At 49.6% G+C, this 17,934-nt stretch overlaps 1 protein-coding gene across 1 annotated transcript; it reads right to left on the reverse strand.

Annotated features, from left to right (window-relative positions):
* Positions 1 to 496: 496 nt before the first annotated feature.
* Positions 497 to 17,391, reverse strand: AKR1B1 (aldo-keto reductase family 1 member B). Its single transcript, XM_002818477.4, has 10 exons — positions 17,155 to 17,391; positions 9,746 to 9,913; positions 8,957 to 9,073; positions 7,888 to 7,965; positions 7,151 to 7,273; positions 6,535 to 6,641; positions 6,129 to 6,210; positions 5,447 to 5,530; positions 3,388 to 3,470; positions 497 to 912 (listed from the first exon to the last, which is right to left on the reverse strand). The coding sequence occupies exons 1-10, from the start codon at positions 17,218 to 17,220 to the stop codon at positions 870 to 872; spliced, it is 951 nt and encodes a 316-aa protein (XP_002818523.1). The 5' UTR covers positions 17,221 to 17,391; the 3' UTR covers positions 497 to 869.
* Positions 17,392 to 17,934: the final 543 nt, after the last annotated feature.

Raw genomic sequence — 17,934 nt, forward strand, 5'->3', positions numbered from 1 at the left:
TTTCCTCTCATCTAGACAACAGGCTTCCGAAAAGCAATTTCTCTCAGGTTGTGCTGCTTAGTAAACACCGACTTTGGCCTTCACATGTAGAAGGCACAACCAAGGAAACTGTGGAATCGAACATGGGTTTACCCTAAAGCTGTGGCTCAGCCTTGGCTGCACCCTGGAATCACTTGGAGAACCTGTACACTCCTGCTGTCCTGGCCACAGCCCAATCAGATCAGCCTCCAGGGCGAGATCCAGACATCACCAGCCTTAAAGCCCCCAAAGGTGACCCGGTGTGCAGCCAGGATGAGACCCACAATCCTAAAGCTAAATGGGTAAAGTACTGGGGTGAGGGGCCCCCAACTTGCAGTTGAGGACGTGTAGAAAAGTCAAGTCCTCACTCCTTTTGCATCACTGACTGGCCTGCTTTATGGGTATCTGGAGAGTGATGGTTCAAAGTGAGATAGAAGGTTGCTATTGTTTTAAAAAACCAAAGCTCACAAAACCAAGCTCACAAAAGCACTTTTTATTTGAGGCAAAGAGAAGTCTTGCTGAAAGGGTTACAGTTCCAAGCAGTCAAAACTCAACTGTTAGTGGCACTATTTTGACCTGGTAGATTTTGCTTCTCTTTGGTCAGAAAAGGGTATTCAGGCTGTACTTTCCCCAGCAGGGTAGAAAGAAGGGCAAAGCAAACTGGAAGAGACTTCTACTCTACTGACAGGGCTCTTGAGATCCAACATCAAGCTAGACACGCCCTCGCTGGCCACTCTACAAGGTTGCTGTCCCACTGCTGAGTGACACAGGCCATACTACATTTGCAAGGAAAAAAATGAGGCAGGAAACACAGGTATAGGTCACTTGGGGACGAGCAGGCATCCATAGCTTCAAAACTCTTCATGGAAGGGGTAATCCTTGTGGGAAGTACAGCTGTCAGGAGAAAGGAGAAAACAGTTGCTTTTTGAAGAGGTGATTTTGACTATACCCAACTCCCAACAGAGAAATGATGTGTCTCACTGAAGAAACAAAATAGAACCTCAGAGGCAACAAACTAGTTCTGAGTGTGCAGATGATGGTTCTGCAGCTGGGGGAAGCAACTCACCCTCCAGACCCCTCTACCACTACTGTCATCAAGCAACACGTGTGTGAGGGACACCACCCTCCCCATGTGCCCAGCACTGTGCCTGGGCTGTGCAGAACGGCAACACGATTTCTGCCTTCCAGTAACTCAGTCTAGCTGGCAGGACCAGACAGCATTTTGTGGTCTTAAAACATCTTGTGTAATAATATGAGAAGGTAGGCCAGACACAGTGGCTCACGCCTGTAATCCCAGGCTGAAGCGAGAGGATCACCTGAGGCTAGGGGTTTGTGACTAGCCTGGGCAACACAGCAAGATTTCCATCTTAACAAAAAAATTTTTTAAATTAACCAGGCATGGTGGTGCATGCCTATGGCCCCAGCTCCTTAGGAGGCTGAGGTGGGAGGATCGTTTGAGCCCAGGAGGTCAAGGCTGCAATGAGCTGTGATCATGCCATTACATTCCAGCCTGGGTGACAGAGTAAGAGCCCATTTCAAAAAAAAAAGGGATGTTAAAAGTCTGTATGTGACTGAATCTCAAAGGATAAGAGAAGCAACAGCAAGTGCTCTGAGGACAGAGGGAGCCTCCTTGTATCAGTGGGGGCTGAAGTGAGCCCAATCAATGGTTGGCGATTTTATATTGGAAACAGGGCAGGGAGCACAGGGCAGGGAGCACAGGGCAGGGGGCACAGGGCAGGGAGCACAGGTGCAGACGTGTTTGTCAAGGCTCACTCACTGTCCATCTAGTAGGGCCAATGGCTGTGCTAGGAACATAAAGGCAGGAACGCTGGACAGATGGCTGGGCAGCTCATGTAAGGCCAGAGTTATGTAATCTGAGCTGGGTGCTTACAGTCTGTAATTCTTATTCAAAAGTTCTCCATGGTCTGCCTTTTTTGTATACCCACAGAGAGTGACACTGACATCAGCAGGTCAGGCTCAGTAAAGCATTCTCTGCCAGAGGGGTGGCATGTGTGTAGTTAGAGAAAACTCCCTAGGAGACCTGGGCATGTCAGGGCTAGCCTCTTCCTCCCACTCACCGCCACGCAACAGGATAATCAAACAGAAGTTTCTAGCACAATACTGGAAGGCAGAGGAGTCTAACTGTAAAGGGAGCAATGAGAAAACCACTGTGGTTCCTCAGCCCTGAGAGGTTCAATCCACTCTGTCTCAAGTGGGAGGGGAAAAGGAAGACGGATGAATGGGAGAGATTCTGAAAGGAGAACAAATGTAGCTTGGTGACTGATTCACTCCTCTCCTCCTTGTCCACTAGATCCAAAAATGATTTTAATGTCTAAGGCTAAGTAGCATTAACAGAGATGTCTGAAAGGGCACCGGCCTGGGGCTGCCTGTGACATGCTCTGTTTGCGGCCTATTTTGAGTGTGAGGCCACAGTGTGGCAGCAGCAGGCTCGCCAGGCACGCACATGCCTGAAGCAGGGCAGAGTTATTGTCCAGGACGCAGACTGGGCAAACATCTGCCTGGGGCGGTGGCTGAAGCCAGCAGCAGTGCAAACTCTGGGGAGGGAGAGGGGACAGACGCTGGAAAGGGAAAACTGGTAGCCCACCCCATCTTAGGGAATGTTCAAATTTTGCTTAGAAGAGGAAGTACTGAGTGTGGAAACACAGAGCTCAGACAAGAATAAGGGTAGTGAGAGAGAAATAGGGTCTCAGTCTCCACTGCAAAATGAGAAGTTCCTTCTTGAAAGCAGAAAGCGAGTTACATGCATCACCTAGTTATTGAAATGGTAGGAAAAGAGAAAACCCCACAGAAAACCTTCCTAGGCAGCTCCTTCCAAACTACCATGCAGAAGAAACAGAACCAGAGGATGTGTGGCTGGAGGAACTGAGGTGCCTGCTGCTCAGAGGGAGGGCCTGTTTCGGAGCCATGTGGCTTACCAGGGTCAGAGCTGGGACTGTCTCAAACCTCAGCCCCAGGGGCTCCCGACCAAACCCCTTTCATTAGGGTCATTAAGACAAAAAGTCACAGGCAAATTCTTCCAGAGTTTGATCCAGGGTCACCTGGGATCACCTAGTTTCAGATGAACCACTAGGATTTAAAAATTAAATGGAAAGCCAAAATACGTAGTTACTTCAGGCCAGGCCAACAATGCCCCAGCGCTGGAAGAAGATATCAAGAGCAGATCTCTTGGCATCTTGGCTCCATGCAGTTCAGCTGATGCAGGTCATGTGGCTGAGAAAGCAAGGTAATGCGCAAAGCAAGAACAGCTGTGATGAGAGCACATAGGCGCTGAGGCCTGCAGGGATCACTCTTGCTCTGCAGCATCTGAGTATCTCCTGGGAACTGCTCCTCACGCTGGGGCTCACTCACCTCAACAAGGCACAGACCCTCCAGTTCCTGTTGTAGCTGAGTAAGGTGGTCATATCCTGGCTGCTCAGTTCAAAATCAAAGACCTAAAAAACAAACAAAAAAATCCAGTAAGCTCTGCAAATAAAAATAAAAGACAAAATACTTATGCAGGACCCAGGAGATGTCTTCCATGGCTTTGAGCAGAGAGGAGCGATAAGATAAACTGAACTTAGGAAAAGCTGATATATTAGTATTCAGGGAATGTGCATGTTGGGCTAGATAATATATGGAACGATGGAAACAGTCCTTCCTTTCCAGAACCTCCCAGGGAAATGATACATTTTATTTCATTTCAAAAAACACTACTGAGCACTTCTATTGTGATAAGCTGCAGTGAGGAACACAATCATGGGTAAGATGTGTCTTTGTCTCTATTTTAGGAAGCAAACAAAGGGCAGAGGTATTTCTACAACTGTAATACAAATAACTAATCACACACTGTATAAGACACTCAACAGAGCACAGGAAGGGCAGAGGTATTCCAAATGGATTCCAGCTGGGAAACTGAACAACCACAGCCGAAGAGGAGATGGTATTTGACATGGCCTAAGAAGTATAAGGTTTTGACACAGAGGGCAAGAAAGGTATACTGGGAGAAGAGAACCACCTGCATGAAGACAGCAGACGGTACAGAACTCAGCTGGCATGGAGGCTGGGAGGGAGGCAGGTAGGCACCACTGGGTGAGACCCACAAGAGGCTGACACACACTCCCAGAGCCGAAGGGCTCTTAGCTTCAGATGATCACAGAATGTGCAGAAAGAGAGTCTGCTACAGGCTCTGTGATTATGATCACAGAAAAATGTGCAAAAGCTATACAGTAAGATGCAAAAATAAAATAATTAGGTTAGCATTTTGAGATTAATCATTTATTTTCTCTTTCCTAATTCCTTAAAAAATAAAATATGAAACAAACGATGCATCTCTGGTGGGATATGCCTTTCCCTCAGTGGCCACTGTTTTGCCATTTTATCTTGGTACTTAGAACATCTACCTGCACGTAAGAAGAAAAATGTCTCCTCTACTAAACAATGAGCTCCACTTCCCTCTTCAGGGATCACTCTGCCACCTGTCACCTGTGAGACAGGGATGAGGCACTATGGCCACAGCCTCTGGGCAGTGGAATTGGGCAAAATCAGCTGCTCACCTGAGCCGGGGCCTGCCCAAGAGCCCCAGGCCCATGGCTGTGCTGCGCTCGGCACAGATCTTGGATAAAGATAGAGCATCCCTGGCAGAGCCACTTTGCTCAGTGAGAACAGAGGCTCTTGGGCCATCAGGACTCCCCTGAGCTGCTCTCCTTTGGGCATGCCCCCCTCCCCCACACCCCCGCCACCAATGCTGCAAGGGCAGGCAGGGAGGGAGGTGGTGCCAAGTAGCCTGAGCTGCTCCAGCTGCCACACTGAGCGCTTCGCCAGAGTCCTGACACACGTCTAGGCTCTGCCCATCATCACACGAACTCCTTGCAGAGCTGGTGAGTGAACTAAATGGCCCAGAGGGTCCTTTGCAGTCCCTGGACTTATCAGCACAGCAACATTTCTCGATCACTTACTAAGGTATTAAGCACCATGTGAAGTGCTTTGATGCATCACTTAATCTTCATAACAACCCTCAAAATGGATATTATTTTATAGATAGGGAAGCTGAGGCATCGAGCAGTTAAGTGACTTGCCCAAGGTTATGCAGCTGGTAGCTAACAGAGCTCCAGTGCAGGGCAGGTCCAGGCAGTGAAGCTCAAGAGCGAGATTCTCCCCGGGTAACCTCTCGGTGTGGTTGAAGGGCCTGAGCAAAGGTGTAGGTGTGTGCGTGCACAGCACGGGGCCCTGGAGGCCCAAGGCCTGCCCCTGCACACAGCTCCACTGGTGAGGTGTCTGTCTCAATCTATGGCTTGCTCGCCACAGCTCCCTGGCCTCAGAAAAGAGGATGGTGGGGATCCCACAGATGACACTCCAGGGATAGGATGAGAGGCCTCCCCCATCCCCCACTCCATGGAGGAGGGCCAGGCCTGACCAGCCAAGATCTTACCTTAAAGTTCTCAGCAATGCGTTCTGGTGTCACAGACTTGGGGATCACCACCAAGTTCCTCTGCATGGGGAACCGGATCAGGACCTGTGAGCCCAGGGAGACAGTGAGTGTGTATACATGCCAGGCACTCGCACCCATCATCTCAGTCTCTCACACACACAACCTACAGAAGGACGTGCTAGAACTCCACAGGTGATCAGAGAGGGGCTCCAAGATGTCAGGTCACAGCCAGCAACAGGTAGGCGACACATTCAGGTCCAGATCTGACTCCAGAGTCCTGCGCTAGCCACTGTGCCACACGCTTCAGTGTCTCAGGCGTATCATGAGACCACATGAGGCCCTCCACTGGCTAGAAATGCATACTACCACTCAGGAGAAGGAACATTCCCTGCACGGCTAAGAGCTCTTACATTTGTACAGATGAGCTTCCACATCAATGAACAAGTGCTGGCCCTCGTGGCAGTCACCCTTGCAGTAGTGGGGACAGGCACTATTACTCTAAGAGCCCATGCCAGAGTCTTCTAAAGCCCCGATCTGTGCCCTTTCCACTCTGCACTTGAGGACCCCTAACCATACTTCCTGTGAGGGTGTAACAGGCTCAGTCACTTCCTCCTCTTGGCTAACAGGACTATCAGGAATGAAGGCAGTTGTGGACAGTCAGGAACACCTGAAGTGGCTGTACCTGGGCTGTAGTTTTATTGTGCTTGGCTGCGATCGCTTTGATCCTGGGATCCTCCAGGAGGGAAGGGTCCTCGGGCTTGGCCCTGAGGATAGAAAGACAGTCCAGGTCACACCATCATGGCTACCACTCATGGCAGCCAGAAACCCCAACCCTAATCCTCCCATCAACCTCAGAGGGCAGCCACCAGTCTCCTCCTCAGAGCTGGGTTAAGAACCCCCAACCCTTTGGAAAAAGAGTGGTGTCTTGCTACTAGAAACTCCAACCCTTCCGGGAAAACCAGCAAGAGGCTCAGGGGAAGTTTTGCAGATCAGCCCCAGAAACATCTTCCTTGAGGCTGAATTGTTCTTTTTAGTCTTTTCTAATCTTCACCAAGTGACATGGGAGCGTGAGCCTGTGGGAAGCTCACCAGGGCCTGTCAGGAGAGCCGAGGGGGCTGTAGGCGGTCACCACGATGCCTTTGGACTGGCAGTACTGGATTAACTTCTCCTGAGTGAGATATGGGTGGCACTCAATCTGCAAATGCAAAAACAAGAGCTGATGGGAGCACTGTGGCTACACGCTGATATGACACAGATGAAGCTTCCTATGCTAAAGTCCCTCCCCACCCCATACAGAAAACTATGTATAACAAACACCCTATTTCCCAGATAAGCTGTAACTTCCTACAGTTCTCAGGTAGTATCCTTGGTGTTATTATTATTATCATCTTATTATAGATGTTCTCATGGGCCCTAGAGGGTTTTCTTGGCTTTAGCCACTTATCAACTATCACAGATCTGAGGATCTCATGGCTGCCTCTTTGTCAGACCCCAAATCGTCACAAGCCAGGCCCAAACCCTTTCTTTCCTGTAAGTTTCCTCTCCCAGATGTGCTGTATCATGCTGAATCATAACTCAGGACTCTGCCAACACCCAGGAGCTGCCTCCTGGCCACTTGCTGGGTGAGGTGGACGAGAAATCCCTACCAGCATCAGACAGTAAAACAGCATCGTTGCAACGCCAGTGTCCTTGGGAGATGTTTACCTGGTTAACTGCAGGATTATACTTTAAGCCAGGTTTGTTTAAGATCGTCTCCACCTGGAGATGGTTGAAGTTGGAGATGCCAATAGCTTTCACCAGCCCTTCATCCACCAGCTCTTCCATGGCCTACAGAGAAAAGTGTCTGTGTGGTGCAGAAACGAGCCCAGAAAGGACAGGATCAGAAGTGTCGTTTGCACCAGTTTAACGGGTCCTGCCCTCACTCTTCAGTGCCAGTGAATTAGACCTTTCAGAAGCTAAGAGACAGTAAGACGAAAGCCGGGCTGGCTTTAATGAGATAAGAAGAGCAAACAGGCCGGGCGCGGTGGCTCACGCCTGTAATCCCAGCACTTTGGGAGGCTGAGGCGGGTGAATCACGAGGTCACGAGATCGAGACCATCCTGGCTAACACGGTGAAACCCCGTCTCTACTAAAAATACAAAAATATTAGCCGGGTGTGGTGGCGGGCACCTGTAGTCCCAGCTACTCAGGAGGCTGAGGCAGGAGAATGGCGTGAACCCAGGAGGTGGAGCTTGCAGTGAGCCGAGATTGTGCTACTGCACTCCAGCCTGGGCAACAGAGGGAGACCCCATCTCAAAAAAAAAAAAAAAAAAAAAAAGGAAAGAAGAGCAAACAACAGGGACAGAATAACACAATGCAATGTGAGAAATGGCAGGCAGATTGCTCCTAAAAAGAAGAGGGAACCAGTCATGAAAACAAGGTCAAACCAGGGGCTGTCTTACCGCCCACGTGTCCAGAATGTTGGTGTCACTGGGAACCACACTGCCTGACTCATCCAGTGGGAAAAATTCCTTCCCAGGCTGTCATTACAATAAAAAACAAACAAACAAAACAGTCAATAATAGTCCTTCACAGACCTGCTGGGGGAAGCTGGCATCTAAAACAATTCTAAACCACCACAGCTGGCTAGGGACAATCTGTGTGCCACTATGAAAAGGAAATAGGCAGATAGCCAACACTTCTCTATCAAACGGGCTGGAGCTGAGACTGTCAGATGGAGACATGGACACTACCTGGCCACAGAGATTAGCCCCGCCACTGACTGCAATGCGTGGATACAGGAAGGACTCAAGACAAGGACTCACAGGGCCCAAGGCCTGGCGGGTCACTGGCCTATAAAACTACCACCTGGCCCAGCCTCCCCAGCTTACCCCTAAAATCAAAAGATAAAAGTCAAGTCCCTTCAGCCCTGACATGCTGTGGTGCAATAAAACAGGGCTACGGGATAAAGCTAAACCCACACTTTGAACCTGGCTCACAGCAGAAAACTGAGGCAGTGGCTAGAAAAAAGGCAAAAGACAAAATAACTCTCAAGTTCTTCTTGTGCAAAGAACCAGACTGCAAATATTTACCGGGCCTCCACAGGATAGGGTATGCATGTAGAACGTGGGTAGGGACTCATATGTGTGTGGGGGTTGTGTGTGTGCATGTGCCTGGAGGGGACGGCCAGGGCTGACCGTGCCTCATAGCTGTGTACACTACAGATAGCAGCCGTGTTTGCTGACAGTTTTAAATTGCACAACTACCAACTGGCAAAGAGCAGTGCTCCTCAAACTTCGAAGAAGTGTGCGTATTAGTCACCGCTGGTGCGGATTCAAATGGCCTGGGTGGGGCCCGAGACTGTGATTTCTAAGACGCTCCCAGGTGACGCCAGTGCTGATGGTCCACTGGCTATACCTTGAGCAGCAAGAACAGAAAGTCACCCACACGTAACCTGCTAAGAGAGCCCAAAACACACCACAGGTTACACCTGAGCCCCAAGGGACCTGGTCTGCACCAGGCATCCCATACCTTAAAGCCAGTCGGCCAGTGAATAAGGTAGAGGTCCAGGTAGTCCAGCTTCAGGTCGCTGAGTGTCTTCTGGCAGGCTCCTTTCACCAGGCCCTTCTCATGGTACGTGCACCACAGCTAAGCCAGCGAGAGGGCACATGTCATCATTGCCGGCCACAAGGAAAGACAGAGCAGTCTCCTCTCCCCAAAACCCATTTGTTTCACCATGATGCTGTGAATGGTTGTGAGGGCATTTCCACTGCGTACTGGATCCTAACTTTCCAAAGGCAGGCAGGATGACCAGGTCACAGAGACCTCTTACAAGGACCAAACAGAGGACACAAAATGGAATGGACAGATTGGCCAGCCTGCCCTAGGCCTAAGCAAGAACTCTCGAAACTTTCCGTCCGGGCTGGTGTTTGTGGAGCCAGCCCCATCCTCCTGCCTCATGTCCTTTGTGCATCAGTATCTCAGGTCAAAGACAGTGGCCAGCATTGGAGATTCAGTTTGCAGATGGGAACCAAGTTCCATCCTTGAAAGTGACTCCCTGGAGAGGGAGGGCCAATCCACAGCCTCAGCCTCATCAGCACGGGACTGTAAGCAATGGGCCCAGATGGAATGACCGTTCAACAGAGAGCCAAGGATGGGCAAGCTCTGGAGCCTTGTATGGCCATGGGTGACATGTTTCCCCTGGAAGAATCGCTCATCAGTGAAAAGTGTAGCTGTATTGAGTGTGGACTTGGCTTTGGGCTGATGCACCAACAGATGATGGGACTGAGAGCCCCTTCCAGCCCCACCGCGGAACGATACCTTGCTGACGATGAAGAGCTCCTCACGCTTCACCACCTGCTCCCTGAGCTTCTCCTGAATGGCCACCCCCACCTCATTCTCATTCTGGTACACATGGGCACAGTCGATGTGGCGGTACCCGACGTCAATGGCCACCTTCACGGCCTCAGTAACCTGCCCTGGAGGGGACTGAAAGGAGAACGAACATGAGCCCCGCAGAATGCAGTTTCCACAGCAAGGAGGAGGGGCAGTGGCAGCCGCCGATCCCTGCTGACCAGCCTGCCACTTTGTTCAGCAAAGACAGACCAGGTGCACTTCCTCAGCAGCATTCTGGACTACCAGCCTCAGATGCGGGGGATGGAAGTGAAAGGCCACACAGCATTGCCCTGTAGGAGAATCTGACAGCCATTTAAGCTCAGGTCAGATCACTTTTAAAAGATATGCTGAAGCCATCTCATTTTCTTGCTTCTTCACATCCACGGATTTGCAAATCACTGTATTAAAAACATTTCCCCACACTCTGAATGCTGATAGTAAGGGAAACCATTTCCTTCAAATATCTCAAAATATTTCAAAAACAGATGTCCTATGGACCCCAATTCCCATTTGGCTCCCCAGTTCAGCCAGCGAATGCCTGCCCCTTACGCTCTCTTTTCATGCATGGCTTCTGATACCGGCAATCGCTTGTTTTCAAGTGGTTCTGGGAGATTATCATGAAGTCAAGCACGTCACCGATGTTTATTCAAAGGCCCATGTGTCAATTCTCACTGTATGAGGATCTGCTTCAAGGGGTGGAGACACGAGAGATGGCCCCTCAGAGATATTAGCAGAGAGAAATGAGTTAAAGGGAAACAAGGGGGAATGTGGATCACCAAAGATCACCAAATGGTTAGTGGCTGACCCAGCAAAATGACTAAATGGGTGTCCATGGCCAAGCCACCTGACCATCTGAGTGACCAGAACAGCTGTGGGGAGCCTGGCTACTGAGGAGGAGGAGGAAGTGCCTATATGGCATCGCGCATCACTGGCACCCAGACAGGCTGCATGGACACGTATCCCCCAATTTTCACTATCCTGCTATGATCACAGAGCTGAGCAATAAACATGTGCAGCGGGCTGTTGAATGAACAGAGCACATTCCTTTGGAGAGCTGGGGTAGAAACAAATGAAAAGAAAAGCCCCCCAGGGCCATAGCAGCTGCAGACATCTGTGTTTTGACATCAGCTATTTTCAACAGGCTTTGGGGAAGAAAGGGGCCCAGTTGAACAAGCCCATTACCAGAGCCTGTTAGCATGGAGCTCACTCTCCACCTCAGAGGGACCAGCGAGGCAGCGTGGGGATGCTCATCGAAGGTGTGGGTTAAGAGGTGACCTTCAGAGGACCTGGAGACCTCTTATTTGACTGGAGGACCTCAGAAGCTACTCTTGCAGCCTTCCCCACTCTGCACGGTTGAAGGAACAGAGAATCTCAATTTCTAGAAAGAATGCCTTACCACAGGCTCTGAGTGGTGTCCGGGCACAACCACCACTGATGAGAGCAGGGAAAGCAGAGGACATCCCTACCCCAGAAAGGACAACTGGGGCCCAGGCAGCAAACTGCCCAGGACACATTGTACTTTCTCCAGGCTTGATGGCGCCTTGATTGATTTTTCTCTGAGGAGCTGCTGAGGGCACACTCCGCAGGCTCGGCCTAGCCACACACCGCCTGCCATGCAACTGGTGTGGGGACAGGAACATGACTCAATCCAGGCCATGAGACTCAATCTTTGCACTTGAATTGGAACCACTGAGACCAGCCCTGTTTCTGCTGGGGTCATTGAGCTGGGAGAATGTCAGCCTGAAGCTGCTGGAGGAAAGCGGAGGGAGGCCGAATCCTGGTGACAACATTTACAACCCTGAATCTCAGACACCTAATGTCAGCGGCTGTTGTTTGGGAAATCAATCAATCCCCACCCCAAACACACTTTTTTTTTTCCTGCTTAAGATTAAAGTGGTTTTTCAGTTCTTTGGAACCAAAAGAGCACAGACTAGGATAATCAAGGTTGCGTTGGCACGAAATGAAAAAAAAAGTTGTGAGAGGTTTTTCTAAAGTAAAAGACAGCAATGACTGCAAGAGGTCATGAAGAAGCTGCTGATCATTCCTTGGATATGTGCCAATCGCTGGAGATGTGTGCTGGGAGGCTGATCAAAGGTGCTGGAGGGAAAAAGTCACCTCTGCAATGAAAATGTACGAGGATCCACAACCACATTCTATGTTAATAATCTCAATGTACAGCCCTTCCCTCAGAGAAACTAATTTGCCTTATGAAAAATGAAGCAGCCAACTTAAGCTATGGTGAGAAACCATTCACTAAACTTCGGAATGCCAACACAGGATGACAACATCACAGGATGTCAACAAAGAGAAAATGCAAACAGAAGGAGGGGTCCAGATTGACTTCTAAAAAGAAGGTAAACTATGAAAACATGCTGGGTGGCATCCAGGCACAGCCATTACTGATGAGAGCTGTAGAAATGCAGTATATGAAACACTCCAATTACAGCGCAATCATACAAATCCTACATGTTTCTAACCCGATCCTGCCACTAATCTGTGTGCCCTTGATGGGCAAAGCCATGCATGCCCATTCCTCCTGGAACTTCTGGCTCTGCAAAGCTCTACGTTGGGCAGTGACTTTGCAATGCTCTGGGCTGATGGCACCAAGTGATGGCAGTGAGAAGCCTCTGCCCTTGAGTCCTCCACCACCTCTTCAAGACAGCAGTCCTACTTCCTCCTTTGATAACACCAGCCGGCTAATACCAACTCTGAGACACTGATAACTAAAATCAGTGTCTCCCTCCTACACAGATACACACAACACTCCTTTTAAAACCTAGTCTTCTTCCCTTTTGCTTACAGGTCTTGCTAGTTACTTCAAGATACCCCTCCCTCTCTTCCCTCTGCAAGTCAAAAAGCAAGCCACAGTGCTAAACAGGAAGACGGTCACAGGACAGTGTTTATGGTAAAACCAAAGTATCTCAGAGATTGGATATTTTGCAATATTAACCACGGGGATCTCTGGGAAGAGGGAACTCTTTTCGTTTTTGAAATGTTCTCTAGTTAGCAGGTGTTACTACTGAAATGATAGGGGGAGGGGGCAAAGAAACTTCACTTTGGGTAAAGAAATCGTCCTGAGTAGGAAGCATGAGAATGGTGTGCTGATAATCCTGGAGCAAGGAACAGGAAACCATCACTCAGAATCAGGTTTGGCAGCAGAAATTAACTTCCTCCTGTTCTATTTTAATCAATTTGTCCCAAATTCTAAGACACTGCTGTTTCCAACTAGTTGAGATGTGGATGGACCAGGACTAACCCTGTAGGGGCAGGGCTTATTTAAATGTCTTTGGTCTTGAAGAGGAGGAGATGGGGGCTTTAGAGACACCAGGGAAGTGAACAGTAAATCTGGCTCCTGTGTTACCTCCATGCCCACAGCACCTCAACCCTCACCCCATCCAAGGATCTTGGGCCATCACAAGCTTACCCCACTTGGGGAAGGTGGAGCAAGTCTTTCCTGGCACATTTTCTTTTACCTCATGCATTCTCAAAGTGGGTGCTATTGTCCCCAAAGAGACAAAAATTAGTTCTTTGGGGCAAAAAAACCCCCTCAGCTTATAGAATGGCTTGTGACCCTCTAGAAGGCTACTGGCCATAAGCAGAAGTACAATATTATCTGTGATATTACAATTTTATTTTGGGGCAAATTAGGGGAAAAAACAGTCTCACAAGGTTCCTAGGTGGGAGGGAGGTAGTGATCACGGCAAAAGATGGAGAAACATAGTTGTACCTTCAGCCCTAGGAGTATTCTGTGAGCACACATAGGAGACTTACAATGACTTTTACCCTCAACAATTTTTCAACTACACTAAAAACACTATCAGTAACAACACACTGGCGGGCACCAGATATCATCTCTGTTTTAAAAGCTTCCTGGCTTTACAATGCTATGATGGGTTTTTGTTGTTGTTGTTGTTTCTGAGACGGAGTTTTTTTTTTTTATCTTGTTGCCTAGGCTGGAGTGCAGTGGCACAACCTCAGATCATGGCAACCTCCATCTTCTGGATTCAAGTGATTCTCCTGCCCCAGCCTCCCAAGCAGCTGGGATTACAGGCGCCCACCACCATGCCGGGCTAATTTTTGTATTTTCAGTAGAGACGGGGTTTCACCATGTTGGCCAGCTGATCTCGAACTCCTGACCTCAGGTGATCCACCCGCCTTGGCCTTCCAAAGTGCTGGGATTACAGGTGTAAGCCACTGTGCCTGGCCAGTGGCCTTGTTTACTATCCAGTGTAGAAGGCAAGCCTGCCAGAAAGAAACCCTGTCCAAGCCACGTGAGTCTGGGGCAGAGATGGTCTCCCCACCTGCCTGAAACCCTCACCTGAGGAGAGAATGGAGTTTGAGGACCTTCAAGAGTAGAGACTACCAGAGCCCTGCTGAGGGTCTGAAAGGTACAACACAGCTGCTATGGCATGGGAAGACCCAGGAGAACAAGGAACTGCACCTGCCTGCAGGGCCTCCTCCAGCTGTCACAAAGACAGGCAAAGGATCACATCTTTTGTCGAGCATCTGTGAAAGAATACATACACACATACAAGGGAAAAGTTTTTTGTTTTGTTGTTTTTTTAGATGGAGTCTTGCTCCATTGCCCAGGCTGGAGTGCAGTGGCGGGATCTCGGCTCGCTGCAACCTCCACCTCTGGGGTTCAAGCAATTCTCCTGCCTCAGCCTCCCGAGTAGCTGGGACTACAGGTGCGTGCCACCATGCCGGGCTAATTTTTTGTATTTTTAGTAGAGACGGGGTTTCACTGTGTTAGCCAGGATGGTCTCGATCTCCTGACCTCATGATCTGCCCGCCTCTGCCTCCCAAAGTACTGGGGTTACAGGCATGAGCCACTGCACCCGGCCCAAGGGAAAGGTTTTAAGTCATTAAAAAAAAAAGGAAGTTGATTCCAAGTCCATCCTTACACCATTAGTTTGACCCACCATTCCCCGCTGCCCCCACTGTACAATTCTACACCAACCTGATCTCCTCATCCACAGAAATACAAGTGGGCGTTTTCACCATACAGCTATCTCTAAAGTCGTTTTACTTCTTCATATGAATTCAACACATAACTTTTGGATACCTACTACTATATTTGCCAGGCACTGTGAGAAGTGCTAGAAATAGTAATGAATGAAGCAGACATTATCCAAGCTCTCAATGAACTCTGTCTACTGGAATGCATAACCTAAATGTACAGATGTTATGATGTGATGTTATCTTAAACAAATACACAGCTTTTTGGGGCATTGAGTGCTCAAGTGAATAATTTGAAACCCTCTTTCATAAATTTTTACTCCTCAGCCTGGACAACATAGGGAGACCTGTCTCTACAAAAAATTAAAAACAAACTACCCGAGTGTGGTGGTGCACACCTGTGGTCCCAGCTACTTGGAGGCTGAGGTATGAGGACTACTTGAGCTCAACAGGTTAAGGCTACAGTGAACCATGATCATGCCACTGCACTCCAGCCTGGGTGATGCTGAGCCCATGTCTCAAAAAAAAAAATAAACTTTTACTCCTTATTTACCCTAGAGTAGTGATTTTCAAATGATGGGTCACATAACTAGCTTCTGGAGGTATGACAATAATTTTTGGAAAAATGGAATAGAAAAAAATATTGAAATGCAGCCCACATAGGTTAAGTACTGTTAAGTAATTTTTATTCCAGATACATGTATATATCTGTGCGCTGCATCATGCTTAGAAAGTATTCGCTATTGCCAAGAAAACATCCTTCTGCATCCATTCCAAGAGCATAACATGCAACAGATGGAAATTAGCTTGGTGTCATGGTTGTAATTCAATTACACCCTTAGAGACACCACTGGAGTTTTCGGAGGAAACAAATCACGTACCCTGATCATTCTGGCCAAGAAACACTCTCCCTGATGCAAATGACCTTTTTCTTACCTTATATTTACTAATTTTCAACAGCAGGTTTTAGGATACATGTAAACTCTTCTGTCCTATTTCAAACATCTCACAGTTCACTCAGTTCTTTCTGTTGTTTTCTTCCCTTGTCTGTGTGTAAATATCCAACGCCCAGGCCCATATTCAAATTTTAAGAGAAAAACCTGGGACGTGGGCGTGCCAGATGGTTCACACCTGTAGCTTTGGGAGGCGAGGTGGGAGGAGCGCTTTGAGCCCAGGAATTAGAGATCACCCTAAGCAACAAGGGGAGACTGTCTCTGGGGGGAAGAAGAAAGATTAGCCAGGTGTGGTGGTGAGCGCCTGTAGTCCCAGCTACCCGCAGTGCTGAGGCAGGAGGATCACTTGAGCCCAGGAGTTCCAGGCTGCAATGAACCATGATTGTGCCACTGCACCCCAACTTGGGCAACAAGACCCTGTCACAAACAAACAACAAAAACAGAAACAGAGAGAGAAACCCAGGTTATGGCTGTGGAATGTAATATGCAATACTTAGAAGTAGGTCAAAAATTCTGGGTTTTGCCTCAGCTCCCATACCACCACCTTTGTTGCTCAATTTTCAGATAATCAGGCTACTATTTTTGGTTTTTCATATCATATTATCATTTTTCATATCCTATGATGTTTCATGTCCTATTGTCATTTTCATCCGGCTAGGCACTTCTCGGGGACGCTGTGTGGTGTTGAGGTTTTCCAGGGAAAATGCTAACCTTGGCGCCTGCTGAATTATCAACTGGCTACGGGGTGCCCAGATTTTCTCCCGAGTTCCAGACCCAGGGCACCCCGAGGCGGCGCCTGGCCGAGGAGCTCCGCACTGCGCCTTCTTAACAGCTGGGTCCGGGCAAACTCGAGCCACCTAATTTAATTCTCTGCCCTCTACCGGCTTGAGATGCTTATTCCTGAGGGAGGCAAGAACGGAAACGACTGAGACAAACCATTTACAAGTAAGGCAACGGGGCCACAGGTGCCTCGAGGGGAAGGAGGCTGGGGCTGCGCTCCCACACCTTGCCGACGGCTCCACGTCCCTGTCTGCGCCCGAGGTCCACCGGTCTGCGAAGCCCATTTTCGCCGCCTCCCTCTCGCGTTGTGCCGCTTGGGGCGCCCGCTCGGACCCCAAATGCGGACTGGTGGGCCGCCCATCAAGAGTTGCCCGCGGTGGGGCGGGGGCTCCCGCGAGCTGCTCCCAAACCCCACTCGCAGGATGCCTGCCCTGACACCCAGGGCCAGCCCCGGGAGCCAAGGCCCCCGGTCTCCACAGGGCAGACCCCAGCCCGCTGGGGACCCTGCAAGCCCGCGCGTGGCTCCCAGCACGCCGGGCGTCCGCGGCGCAGGCTGCTCAGGGTCACTCCGGGTCCTTCGCCGACACAGGCCGCGCAGAGAGTGTGAGGCGAGCCCCGGGCCCGCGCCCCCCAAGCACCTACCTTCCAGGTACCCAGCCCCAGGATGGGCATCTTGGCGCCATTGTTGAGCACGAGATGGCTGGCCATGGCTGCTGCGCTCTCCAGACCCCCGCCCAGCACGGTGCGGCCTTGGCCGCGGCGCGTACCATTAAATAGCCAGTGAGGTCGGCAGAAAGGGCGCCTGCGGTTGGCGCGCCGCTGCGCGAAGGAGCCTTCTGATTGGTTGCGCCGGAGGTGCCGCGGCAGCCTTCCCCAGGGGTCGGCAGGGATGCTTCTTCCGCCAGGTCCTAGTGGCACCGGAATTTTTCCGCCCCCATCGCTCGCCCGCGCCCCGCGTGGCAGAAAAGAGTTCCTCAGCTGCTGTATCTCGTGGGAAAGCGAATGCTTTAGCGAAAATAACAGGCATCCCATAAATACACAGACTGGAAATAAGTTTTGGTTTCATTAAGAGCCCAGAAGAATGCCTTTGTCTATTGTCCAACCCCAGTTTGATGCTCTTTGGGAATCTGACGAATACCTTGTCCTTAATCTATGTGAATCATACTGACTACACGTATAGTTTACCGCACTTTGTTCTTAGACAAAGGTGCATGCCAGAAAAATGGCTTGCAATCTTTTTGCAAAGCACCTTCACAAAATATGGGTTTGCCCAGACTTTTTATAGCCTTCTGGAGCTATCTTTGCACCCCACTCTAGTTGTTAGCTGTGTCTGTGCATACTAGATGTGGTTCAGCAAGCCTTCCACCAAAAGCCAGCATCCTTTGATGTTCTTGAGGTTAGAAAGCCTTGATGGGCTTGATC

This window comes from Pongo abelii, chromosome 6 (assembly GCF_028885655.2).
Source record: "Pongo abelii isolate AG06213 chromosome 6, NHGRI_mPonAbe1-v2.0_pri, whole genome shotgun sequence".
Taxonomy (NCBI): Eukaryota; Metazoa; Chordata; class Mammalia; order Primates; family Hominidae; genus Pongo; species Pongo abelii.

What these genes read in the sequence shown, in the direction of transcription:
- AKR1B1 (XM_002818477.4), bottom strand. Translation starts at nt 17,220, where the DNA reads ATGGCCAGCCATCTCGTGCTCAACAATGGCGCCAAGATGCCCATCCTG. An exon ending in TGGGGCTGGGTACCTGGAAG is followed by an intron (nt 9,914 to 17,154) that starts GTAGGTGCTTGG and finishes TTCTCCTTTCAG; the next exon opens with TCCCCTCCAGGGCAGGTTAC. An exon ending in ACAATAAAACTACAGCCCAG is followed by an intron (nt 5,531 to 6,128) that starts GTACAGCCACTT and finishes CTGGGCTCACAG; the next exon opens with GTCCTGATCCGGTTCCCCAT.